General features: G+C 38.3%; 1 protein-coding gene across 1 annotated transcript in view; it reads right to left on the reverse strand.

The window, feature by feature from the left end:
* The window catches only part of LOC138318483 (apoptosis-stimulating of p53 protein 1-like), an 88,750-nt gene extending 75,424 nt beyond the window's left edge, over nucleotides 1-13,326 (reverse strand). Inside the window, exon 1 of the mRNA XM_069260879.1 lies at nucleotides 12,927-13,326. Within this exon, the coding sequence (XP_069116980.1) occupies nucleotides 12,927-12,932 (6 nt within the window). The 5' untranslated portion in view covers nucleotides 12,933-13,326. The remainder of the gene's footprint in view (nucleotides 1-12,926) is intronic.
* Between the last annotated feature and the right edge of the window lie 203 nt (nucleotides 13,327-13,529).

The raw sequence follows: 13,529 nt of genomic DNA on the forward strand, positions 1-13,529 counted from the left end.
GGCCACACTCCTTATAAACTTTTGGCCATACCCCTTATAAACCTTTGGCCACACTCCTTATAAACCTTTGGCCACAAACCTTATAAACCTTTGACAACACCCCTTACAAACCTTTGGCCATACTCCTTATAAACCTTTGGCCACAACCCTTATAAACCTTTGACAACACTCCTTAAAAAACCTTTGGCCACACCTCTTAAAAACCTTTGGCCACAACCCTTATAAACCTTTGGTCACACCCCTTATAAACCTTTGACCACATCCCTTATAAACCTTTGACCACATCCCTTATAAACCTTTGGCCATACCCCTTATAAACCTTTGGCCACACTCCTTATAAACCTTTGGCCACAAACTTTATAAACCTTTGACAACACCCCTTATAAACCTTTGGCCACACTCATTATAAACCTTTGGACATACCCCTTATAAACCTTTGGCCACACTCCTTATAAACCTTTGGCCACAACCCTTATAAACCTTTGACAACACTCCTTAAAAACCTTTGGCCACTCCTTTTAAAAAACCTTTGGCCACACCTCCTATTAACATTTAGCCACACCTGTTATAAATAATTGGCTATACCTCCAATAAATCTTTGGCCAAACCTCATGTAAACCTTTGCCATATCTCTTTTAGAACATTCCTCTTTTATACTTAAGGGAATCATTCCACATCCTTATACAGGCATGCCTTCTCTAAACATAATGACATCCAACATATTGAATGGGACTAATTTCAAGTGAGTCCTTATTAAATTAATGAATGTATACAATTCAATCAAATAAATATCAATATGCCACAAGATGTTTTGATTCCAGACTTCACTGAGTTACAAATAGAAGCCTTTAACAAGAGAGATGTCACAGACATTAATGAATACTAATTTGGTATCATTGACATTGATACAGAAGTGCCTTGAATTTAACATAAAAATAAATATCATTCACATGGCCGATATCTACCACTGCCTACTAAATAAGGATTCATATATAAATATAGATAACACTCCTACAAGGCCATACCAAAGTATTCATTTGAAAGTTATTAAAAGATAATGTGTCTAAAACAGGATTTGTTTTCCTATTTTTAGAGTTTTTATAATATGTTTACCTAACACAAAGTTAACTAACATGCTCCATTATCCATAAAATGTGATAGTCAAAGTTTGTCAATATGCATTCAATTTCATCCAAGAGGCATATCAAAATTTGGATTTTAAAAATTGTTCATACAATAGGCCCAAGGGCCTTAACGATCATCTGACTACCTTGAAAAAAGTTCAGGAAATTATTTTGATATGGCGTCATGGTGGCCATGTTCGATTTGGGATTAACCGGAAATATAACAATTCTTTTAAGTCAAGTTTCAGTCAAATTGCACTGGTAGAACTGGTAGAAAAAGTACAAAATGTGTTTTCAAGATGGCTGCTGTGGTGAACATCTTGGATTTTGGATTGATCCGAAAAATAACAACACTTTGTTGGGACCATGTCAGGATCATTTCAGACAAGTTTCGGCCAAATTGCATTAGTAGAACTTCATAAAAAGTTCAATATGTGTTCCAGATAATTGCAGTAAGTATTAATATGTGGACAAGGCTTTAAATTAGCAAAGGCAGAACCATTGCATGGTCATACAAGGCAGCTAAACTTGGGACCTTACCTTTTACCTGGTATCTTATTTCTAGTTTGTGCTCCTCTTTATGTTGTCCCCTAGACAGAAGTTTTTGTTTTTGGGTTCAGCATTCACCCTTGTTAGGAAAACTCTGGAGTCTCTTATCATAATCCGCTGGCCAAGACATACTAGTGTTTATTACAATGGTCATATCTGCTCTTGCACAGCATTCAGCATTTAATTTTTTTATCAAGCAGGGTTTTCTGCTCGGTATCTTTATCATCTTGCTTCAAAAAAAATCATATAAAAAGAAAGACAAAACACATAACACAAAACAGCATATCACAGCCTTTCAAAATACCCACTGGCCACTATATAATATTACAAGGAGATACAACATAAGTATACCATAGCCTACCAAAACATCCATTGTCACAAGGAGACCCAACTTGAGTTTACCACAGCCTCCAAAACATCCACTGTCACAAGGAGATTCAACATGAGTATACCACAGCCTCCCAAAACATCCACTGTCACAAGGAGACTCAACACGAGTTTACCACAGCCTCCAAAACATCCACTGTCACAAGGAGACTCAACATGAGTATACCACAGCCTCCAAAATATCCACTGTCACAAGGAGATTCAACATGAGTATACCACAGCCTCCCAAAACATCCACTGTCAAAAGGAGACTCAACATGGGTATACCATAGCTTCCCAAAACATCCACTATCACAAGAAGACTCAACATGAGTATACCACAGCCTCCCAAAACATTCACTGTCACAAGGAGACTCAACATGGGTATACCATAGCTTCCCAAAACATCCACTATCACAAGGAGACTCAACTTGAATATACAACAGCCTCCCAAAGCATACTTACCAATGCAAACATGTATAAATACATTCAGGAAAATAAAATAAATCCATTTTTTTGGAATATTGGAATTAAAAACCACAAATACATGGACTGCATAGTAACCAGGAATATGTTTTTTCAAACACTGTTGGCAATCAGGACAGTTTCTCCACAGAAATCATCAATAGTGGGCTGTATTTTGGAATGTTTTTGGCAATGGACAGTTTAAAAGACAGTTACCATAACCATGGCCCTTTTGGATATTTATTGTAAAATAACTATACACAATGTAGTTGTGTCTGAGGATGTTTTGATGTGTTGTTTTTGGCCACCACTGAGCTAATGCACTGAGCTCATAAGTTGTATCTATCAACGACAGCATCACATCACTACATTTCCAAGGCCTGTTGATATGGGGCTATATAAATGAAAATTTACTTACTATAACTTCACAGCTTGTACCCAAACTCTGAGAGCACATCAATCCAACATTTATCATAAACTGAGTACAGACAGTAGATAGTTGCAATATGCTCAGCAGTTTTTATCAGAGAGAGAAATGGTTGGATGTAAGTTTGTATCAATCGTTCACAGATATACCACCTGTAGCCTAACACTGAAATTTCATATTCAGTACCAAAAAACATCTATTTCAGCTGGGGTTTTTCCATTAATTTTGCCAGTTTTAAATCAGAATTATATTTACATATATTTCTCCCAGAAATTGTGAAGATAAGTGAATGTTTTTGTTGAATTTAGTATGTAGTGGACACATTGGTCAAATGTTACTGGACACACATAGTCATGTTACAGGACATGCTAGCCTGAAGCTGTACCAGATAGATACAGGAACTGGTGGACACTGGCCTCAGACATCCATCACAGCCATCCCTATCAGCCATCCCGATCAGCCACTGATCAGTCATCCCCTTTCAGGGTCCCACATGTAGACAATGTACCATGTGATATTAACGCCACACGTAGACAACGTACCATGTGATATTAACGATAGCGTTGTGCAGGACTAGCATCTCCAGTGGTGTTTGAACGTCACTCTTTGTAATCTTTCCACTGAAATGACGTTAGCGCGGAATATCATCTTTTGACGTCATTCCATCACCAATAGAAACAATAGTGTCACACAAACCAGGGGTAGAATTTAACTTTTTAAGCCACTATCCATTTTTGGCAAGTTGGTAAAATTTCAACTCGCCAAATCAGAAACTTGCTTGCCTCTTTGAAATTTGTATTAAAATCAACAAATTCATTGATAACTATTATATTTATTTATTGTATATAACAATAAATGTTTTACGTTTTAGTGTCGCTATATAAGTGTAGTTTGACAACTTTTTATTTTCAGAATGACAATTATTTAGCATTTTGTGCAAATAAAAAAAATATAAAAAAAACCTTATATATGATTAAAGTGTTTTTGTCTAAACTTAACTGCAAATAACAGCAGGATTTATACTTGTCCTTTTTCATCTTGTGCATGCTTTTGCAATTTTGTTATGTCAGCCATTTTAGCAAACTACTTAAAACATTCGGAAGAAAGATTTTTCACGGAACACCTCTAAACTTTTCGATACCAAATCAATGTCGCTGTTTTTGAGACGTTTGAAAGTATACAGTATTTCAAAGAGTCGACAAGACGCTGCATTTGGAATGTTGTGCTTTCGATTCACGATTCATTTAGGCTATAGTTTGGCACACAATTTAGGACAGGTGTATTGATTGGAAAATTTAGTAACTATACATATGTATTTGAAATGACGAACGATGCACCCGCTCGCCGAAAAATGCAAGTACAATATTTTTCCACTCGCCATTTCAAAAACTAACTCGCATTTGGCAAGTGTGCGAGTGTTAATTTCGAACCCTGCAAACGTTATCGGGTGTCATGTGGTACGAGTCCCATTGCAACCATCCAACAGGATGGCTTTCTTTGGCTTTCTTATAGTTACCATAGCAACCTAATGACATATTTTAGAAATAAAACCCTGGTTATAAAACCAATTTCTTGATAATCAAATATTGCAGATATGAATATTCCATGATTTTTTTTTTCAAAGTAATTGTTATGAAAAAATTACCCAAACAGGCATTAGTTGAACAATGTCGATTTCCTTCACACAGAAGTACTGCTATACATTAAAGGCCATTGATTTTTTTTACCCATGACATTTTAAAAGTCGGCATACCTTTAATACCAGGTACACATCGATCAATGTCTATTTTGCCATAACCATTAATTACATTGGTTAAATTCTGAAGGAGAACAAGTTATCTCCAAGACTTCTCTTTAAGATATAAAGGGATATAACTTATTATTCAAGGGACATAACTCTTCAATCAAGGGCTGTAACTCTTGGCAAAAAATCCACACACACAGAAATATCATGAATTCAGTGTTTAATGAAATCCATGACAGACTAGGAGGTACAAATATATCTGAAAACAATAGAGAGACGGACAAATTAGGTAAATGGACACTGAGACAGTCAAACACTGATACTGGGGTAATACAACCATCATCTTGTTGTGGAATGGGAGGGGCTGGTTAAAGCTACATTAATAGTACAAATGAACTCATGGATTAGAGACCAGAGCTGTGATAAGCTTAGTTTCTAGTCCAATTAAGATACCTTAGACACATAGAAAGACTTGTGGATGGCCATCTTATCATACCCGTCTGAATTAGTTAGACTGCCAATGGTTACACCAGCCACGATTTCCGGTCTTAATTAACTCTAATTAAATATTACTTGCTGCATTAGTCTTCCTGAATATATATCCTCCTTCTGTGTATTACTATGATATAATGTTTTATAAAACACACAAGTTTCTATGGTGATTTTATCATTGAATATCCCTGTAAACATCATAAAAACAGTTTTTCTAACAAATTTTTCAAAGTTGTATTTTGGCAATCTTTCCATAAAGCTGGCAGCTGTTACAAATTCATCTTGTTTATCATCACTAAAACATTAATGTTTAAAATTAATTTTTTGGCAATTTACAACCAAATCTGATTAGTGTATACACATGTAATGTACATCAAACAGACCTGGACAGATCATCCACAGTTTTAAAGTACTACCTCACGGGGATAGATTAACTAAAAAGTTTGAGATTATTATAATGACTAGATATGTAGTAAAGGTGGGTGTCTGGTACCACTATAGTCCTCAACTAGGAATTCTAGGTCTCAAGTCTAAACACCATCTGGTATACGACAGGTAGAATACGACAGGTACAATATGATAGATACTGTCCACCCTCATTATACCGCCACCTTTTACCAGGGAATTATAAAGGGAAAAAAATCTGTTGTGAAGGTTCTGCTGGTGTTACCTCCAGATTGTGGTATTATTAGGTGATAATTTGAAGGAGTACTGTCCTTTCAATTACTTGGTTGTTGTCCTCAGGGAATTAGGACTTTCCTACACATCAAATTAAAATCTAACATATTCTTTAGTGATCACAGCTTTTAAAATGACATCAAACAAAATCAGTTTGAACCAATTCTTAATGAAACACTGGATTATGTTGAATTTCCACCTTAAAAAACTGCCATATACCAGTGTATTGGCTATAAATTGAAACCTGCCTTAGCGACCACCTCTATAAAACAACTACCTGCTTAATGAGACCACTTTCTTGGAGTTCCAACATTTGGCTATGAATACAACATAAAACAAGGTTTTGACAGTAACGGTTTTAGGTTTTGGTCATAAAAGTAAAGTGATAGATTAAAGAAAGAAATTAGAGAGTTTGTACCATGACCGACACAGAAGTGCAAGTATACATAAAAATAACAGTCGCCAATACATCAATGGAGCAGGTTCTTATTCCGTAGTGAGATGCATTCTTCTCAAACAATGAGATCAGTAATACAACAAGAAATTAAAGGTAACCTCTGATAAACTCTGAACACAAAAAATAATGCTATTGTTGTTCTCCCAGGTGTAAATTGCCGTAATCAACCACATGAAAACCCATATCTCTATATGTACATCCTTACCCCCTCCTATGTGACATTCATGAAGCATGTTCATATAATTATAGGTAAAACAAGCATAAAGAATTTTATGTAATGCTTGGGAATAGGCCAGCAAACTATGTAAAGACATAAATGCCCCTGCCTCCAAAAAAATAGCTGGGTAACACTAATAGTACCATAAAAATGCCTCATGGCAGGAGTGTCATAAATGTGCTACAAAATGAGACCCTACTAAGCACCAACCTCATTTTCCTAAATATTTTTCCATTACAATCTCTTATGTAGTCAAGTATAGTATTAAAAGTGAAAGTTTTTATTTATTTAAAAGTACACAGAAACTTTCTCAGCACAGAAGCTTTTTTTCTATGACTGACACCTGTCAATTCAGTCATTGTGTGTGTGAAATGACAGACTATATATAGCATTAAATCCTAATTTTGACTTTCCAGACAATTTGACTTCAACTTTTGATTGTACAGTGAAGGAAATGAATGTTGTTTTTTAAGATTTAGAGCTACATATGTTATACAAATTTTCATTAGATTTTTCTAGTTATGATTTTTGAAAGATTTTAAAACATTTCATTTTTTACTCGGAAAGTATTCTGGAAAACTGATAATAAAAGGACCATAAAAATTGAACAATGAACTTACATTACTCAAAAGTGCAATATTTATTAGATAGATACTATTATTAGCTTTATCAGTATGTTAAGGACAGAGAGTAACTGATTAACTGTATAGATGCTGACAGGTAATTTAATATCAATTACCAGGTAAGGGGCTGGCTTATGTTCCAATAATTAGCTTATCTGAGTCACTTGGTTAGGGCCCTGTGGCAGCCACATGTTTATGGGACCCAGGGTCAAAGATAACTGATACTCCTCTGTCCAGTAATTGTACACCATGGGAAGGTGATCATGGGGTCTTATCAATGTCCCGTTATAACTGTTTCCCCTTTGTTTTATGAATCAGTCTCGGAGTCAGGCCGGTGCGAGGCACACGTCTGTAAATATATTGTTACCCAAATACAGGTTACGAAGTGTTCTACTTTAAAAAGGTGTTTGGTGCTTTTTGTTCATTAAGAGACAAAAAGGTGGTGTAACATATTCTGGTGGCAGCGGTAAAGGATATCTTTACGAGAGAGACTCCGTTATCAAAGGATAACGCTCGTGAAAGAACAATATGTCAACTCCTGAAGAAACGGAAACAATGACTGCAGCTCAAACAAAATTGGAATTAAAAAGACTTGAAATCCAAGCAGAGCTAGACAGAGAAAAACTTCAACTTGAAAAATTGAAAATTGAAACAGAAGAAAAAGACCGACAAAGAGAAGAGGAAAGACAAAGAGAACTTATGAATTTAGAAAAAGAAAAGATGAAAATAGATGCTGAGGAAAAAGAAAGAGACCACCAGCGAAAATTAAAGGAAATGGAATTAGAAATTGAAAAAGCCAAAATTCACAATGAGAAAAGTGACACAAAGTACAACTCTGTTCCAATTAGACTTAAACTGCAACCTTACAACCACGCAGGCAATGAGGATATAGTGACATTCTTATCAGAGTTTTCCGGATTAGCATTACAAGCAGGATGGACCGAGGAAGTTAAAATGTTACAACTGAGGACATTATTGACTGGTGAAGCTCGGGCCGTCGCAATTCAAGCTCATGGATCATATGAAGAACTGAGCAAAGCCCTGACAGAGAGATATGGGAAACGACCATATCAGTATTTCAAGTTACTTCAAGCAGCTCAGAAGGAACCTCAGGAGACATACAGAGGACTATGGGCAAGGATTGAACAGTATCTTGCTAGATTTGTGGATACAATGGAGAACCCTTTGGACAAATTCAAGGAAGAATTTTTCCTAAATGCACTGCCAACATCTCAAGCACAGTGGATACGCCGTAATAAAGGATCGGGAAGTGTGGTGGAGGCAGCTGAGGATTATATATTGCCTGATAAATATGGACAAAAACCAAAACAGAGTCAGGTTAGTCATCATTCCTTTGATAGAAATAAGTCAGAAATCAAGAAGGAAAATCAACAGGGCCAGTCAAAGAACTGTTTCAATTGTGGTAAATATGGCCATTTCGCGCGCAAATGCCCTCAGAGAAAAAACAATTCAAATATGGCAAGTTATTTAGTTCAACAGTACTCAGGAGGACTCATTCATGTACCTGGAGAGGTGAATGGGCGAGACATTAGTTTCGTTAAGGACACAGGAGCGGCTATGACCCTGATTCGGGAAGATTTAGTCGATCCAAAGTATGTATTAGGGGGACAGAGAGAAACCCTATATACGGCTATTGGACAGCCATTTTCTGCTAAATTGGCTGTAGTACAGATGGACACTCCCTTTTATAGAGGACATGCTCAGGTAGGGTTGGTGCCAGACCTGGCGGCAGAGGCATTGCTCGGGATAGATATCATCGAGCGCAAGGGTGTCAACGTCATAACCCGTCAACAGAGACGTGAACGGGAGCTCGAGGACATAGCTCGAGGTGTAGCCATGGATTGCCAGGGAAAAGCTGGACTGGCTACTGAGGATGATCATGGAAATCATCATATCGAGGAGGAAGCCTATGATGGTGATGATGGGAGGGATCATTCTGATCACCCAGAAGTTTTTAGTGTCGATGAGGATGCTAACGAGAACACACGTCCGGATACTACTGGTGGCGACAACACCGACGAAGAGGATGCGTGTGTGTTAGGCGAGACGGTAGAACTCTCAAATGTTAATGCTGAAGTGCTCAGTAGGCTGCAATCGGAGGACCCTACACTCGCAAACATAAGACGAAAATCAGCTGTGTCAGCGGATTTAGTACATGATGACAGGAACGCGATTTACTGGGAGAATGGTATTCTTAAGCGTAAATGGGAGTCATCAAATGGTATTCAGAGCGGAGTACAGGTTGTTTTACCGGAAAGACTTCGGCTGAATGTGATCAAGTTGGCACATGAAAGGCCACTTGCAGGTCATCTTGGAGCAGAGAAAACAAAGGAGAGAGTTTTAACTGCGTTTTATTGGCCTGGAGTCTTCAAAGACATTACAGAGTATTGTAGTACCTGTGACATCTGCCAGAAAGTGGCAAAACGGCGTAGTGACGAGAAAGCGCCATTAGTGCAACCTCCAATAGTGGGTGAGCCCTTTTACAAGATTTCAATGGATGTAGTAGGTCCTTTGTCAAAGTCAAAGAAGGGAAATCGTTTTATCCTTACGATCATGGATGACGCGACGCGATACCCAGAGGCATTTGCACTCCGGAATGTGGATGCTGTAACAGTGGCTGACACGCTAATTGACATGTTTTCGCGTGTTGGATTTCCGAAAGTAATTCTTACTGATCAGGGTACAAATTTTACCTCTGAATTGCTGAAACACCTGTATGAGGTTACAGGTATCAAAGGGATTACGACATCACCATATCATCCCCAGGCAAATGGAAAGGTTGAAAGATTCAATGCTACATTAAAAGCTATTTTGAAGAAGTTGTCAACTAGCAACAAGGACGAATGGGACACTTTGTTACCTTACGCTCTGTTTGCGTACCGAGAGGTACCCCATGAGGAGACCGGATTCTCTCCTTTCGAAATGCTTTATGGTTGGCCCGTACGTGGTCCACTCCAGATTTTGGAGAAGGCCATGACAGGTGAGGCCGAGATACAAACTAACGTTGTAGATCATGTGGTTAAAATGAGGGAAAGACTAGCCGAAATACGAGAAACTGTACAAGAGACACTTGTGATAAAAAGACAAAAAATCAAACAATGGTACGACCAGAACGCTACACAAAGAGAATTTCGTCCTGGTGATGAAGTATTATTACTACTGCCCTCAGACACCTCAAAAATGGTAGCGCAGTGGAAGGGACCTTATCGTGTAATACGGAAGGTAAATGATGTGAACTACGAGATAAGCGTAGGCGGTCGACGTGGGAGAGTCGTGTATCACATCAATCTACTCAGGAAATATCACCGAACTGTACCTCAAATAGGATTTGTACAAAAACAAGCAAATCTTGAGCCAGCAGTGGATTTCGGGGACAGTATTGACGAAATTACGGATGTCAAGTATGGCGCAGGACTCAATAGGTCACAGTGTAATGAATTACGGAAGCTTTGTGAGGACTTTGGAGATGTAATAACCTCAGAACCAGGTAAAACATCTCTCGTATCTCATACCATCAAGACAACAAGCGAGAAACCCATAAGGCAACAACCGCACCGAATTCCTCAATCAAAACGCGAGGAAGTGAAACGGCTAATCGATGACATGTTGGAAAAGGGTCAGATATCGCCATCAGCGAGTCCCTATTCAGCACCCGTTGTTCTGGTAGAAAAGCCAGACAAATCAATCAGACTTTGTGTGGACTATCGAAAGTTAAATGAGATAACACAGTTTGATGGTTATCCGATTCCGCGGATAGATGACATATTCGAGAAACTGGGCCAAGCAAAGTATCTCAGTACTATGGATTTAGCCAAAGGCTACTGGCAAATACCTTTAGCGGAGGATTCACAAGAAAAATCAGCATTTGTTACTGAATTTGGCCAGTTCAAATTTCATGTGATGCCATTTGGAATGAAAACCGCACCAGCGACTTTCGCACGCATGATGAATGAAACATTGATGGGGTTGACGAATGTTGTCGCCTACTTTGACGACATTGTAGTTTTCAGCGCGACCTGGGATGACCACGTTAATCATCTACGTGTCGTATTGAAAAGGCTTAAACAAGTTGGCCTTACTGTGAAACCATCTAAGTGTATACTTGGAGAGGAGGAACTGTACTGTCTTGGACATGTGGTTGGACATGGCACCGTCAAAGCGGATCCAAGGAAAATCAAGGCCATGACCGAATTTCCACTTCCTCAGTCAAAAAAGGGAGTACGCTCATTCCTTGGAATGACAGGTTACTATAGAAAGTTCATCAAAAACTATGCCCATATCGCAGAACCGTTAACCAACATCTTAAAAGCTAAGGAGCCAACAAAAATAGTTTGGACAGAGAAGCGTGTGGAGGCATTTCAGGAGTTAAAGGATGCCATGACGAAAGCACCAGTTTTGAAAACACCAAATTTCACAGAGCCTTTCGTACTACAAACAGACGCGAGTCATTCAGCGATAGGAGGAGTTTTGAGTCAAAATGACGGAGATGATGAACATCCAGTCGCGTACGCGAGCAGAAAATTACTTCCGCGAGAGGTGAATTACTCGACCATTGAAAAGGAATGCCTTGCAATCGTGTGGAGCATCGAAACTTTCGCGTACTACTTGAATGGTGTTCAGTTTACTGTGGAAACTGACCACAATCCGCTTGTTTGGTTAGAGAAAACAAAACTTAAAAATCAGAGACTGATGCGATGGGCATTAGCTTTACAGCCCTATTGCTTCAAAATTAATTACAGAAAGGGTGTGGACAATGCCAACGCGGACGGGTTATCGCGCATCGAGTGAAGAAATAATGACGTTTTAGATATAAATGAGAAAATTGACTATCAATTATTAGAGCATTTACCGCAGTGGTGTATTGACGATGCATAAACAGAACTGTGCTTATTTTTCTTAATTGGATTTAAAGAAAAATTTAATGAATAAACAATGGACTTGGTTAAAGTGAATTCATATCATATTGGGTAAATTACCGTGAAGGGTAATATCATATTATGTTAACAATTAACGAAAGAGATTGACATCATGAAGATTATTTGAATTTCTATAATGATAACTATAATGTTTGAAATTATGAAGCTAATAATTCTTAATACACATGTTTGTTAAATTGTGTAACACCTGTGTGGAATCCGTGTGACTGGTATCTTGACGTTGAGCTGATTTGTATGTCCCCATAAAATCATTTTAAGAGGACACGGTGTTAAGGACAGAGAGTAACTGATTAACTGTATAGATGCTGACAGGTAATTTAATATCAATTACCAGGTAAGGGGCTGGCTTATGTTCCAATAATTAGCTTATCTGAGTCACTTGGTTAGGGCCCTGTGGCAGCCACATGTTTATGGGACCCAGGGTCAAAGATAACTGATACTCCTCTGTCCAGTAATTGTACACCATGGGAAGGTGATCATGGGGTCTTATCAATGTCCCGTTATAACTGTTTCCCCTTTGTTTTATGAATCAGTCTCGGAGTCAGGCCGGTGCGAGGCACACGTCTGTAAATATATTGTTACCCAAATACAGGTTACGAAGTGTTCTACTTTAAAAAGGTGTTTGGTGCTTTTTGTTCATTAAGAGACAAAAAGGTGGTGTAACACAGTAGTTTTTGCATATAATTTGATAAAATAACTTTTGAAAACAGAAACAGAGTCTTTGTGAATTTTAAACAACACCTTAAAGATAAAGTTTCATAGCTGTTTTTGGTAATTCATTTATTTAGTTTTTTTTTATCAAGATCAATAAGATTAAGATACTTACCACCATAGCTGGTCTTCATCCTGTCACATGACTGCCTCACACATCTCCCAACCTTTGAATCCAGTCACTGTGTTGTGATCACTGTATCCAGTCACTGTGTTGTGATCACTGTATCCAATCACTGTGTTGTGATCACTGTATCCAATCACTGTGTTGCGATCACTGTATCCAATCACTGTGTTGTGATCACTGCATGCAGTCACTGTGTTGTGATCACTGTATCCAGTCACTGTGTATTCTGATCACTGTATCCAGTCACTGTGTATTCTGATCACTGTATCCAGTCACTGTGTATTCTGATCACTGTATCCAGTCACTGTGTTCTGATCACTGTATCCTGTCAGTGTGTTGTGATCACTGTATCCAGTCAGTGTGTTGTGATCACTGTATCCAGTCAGTGTGTTGTGATCACTGTATCCAGTCAGTGTGTTGTGATCACTGTATCCAGTCAGTGTGTTGTGATCACTGTATCCAGTCAGTGTGTTGTGATCACTGTATCCAGTCAGTGTGTTGTGATCACTGTATCCAGTCAGTGTGTTGTGATCACTGTATCCAGTCAGTGTGTTGTGATCACTGGATCCAGTCACTGTGTTGTGATCACTG

This window comes from Argopecten irradians, chromosome 3 (genome assembly GCF_041381155.1).
Source record: "Argopecten irradians isolate NY chromosome 3, Ai_NY, whole genome shotgun sequence".
Classification (NCBI taxonomy): Eukaryota; Metazoa; Mollusca; class Bivalvia; order Pectinida; family Pectinidae; genus Argopecten; species Argopecten irradians.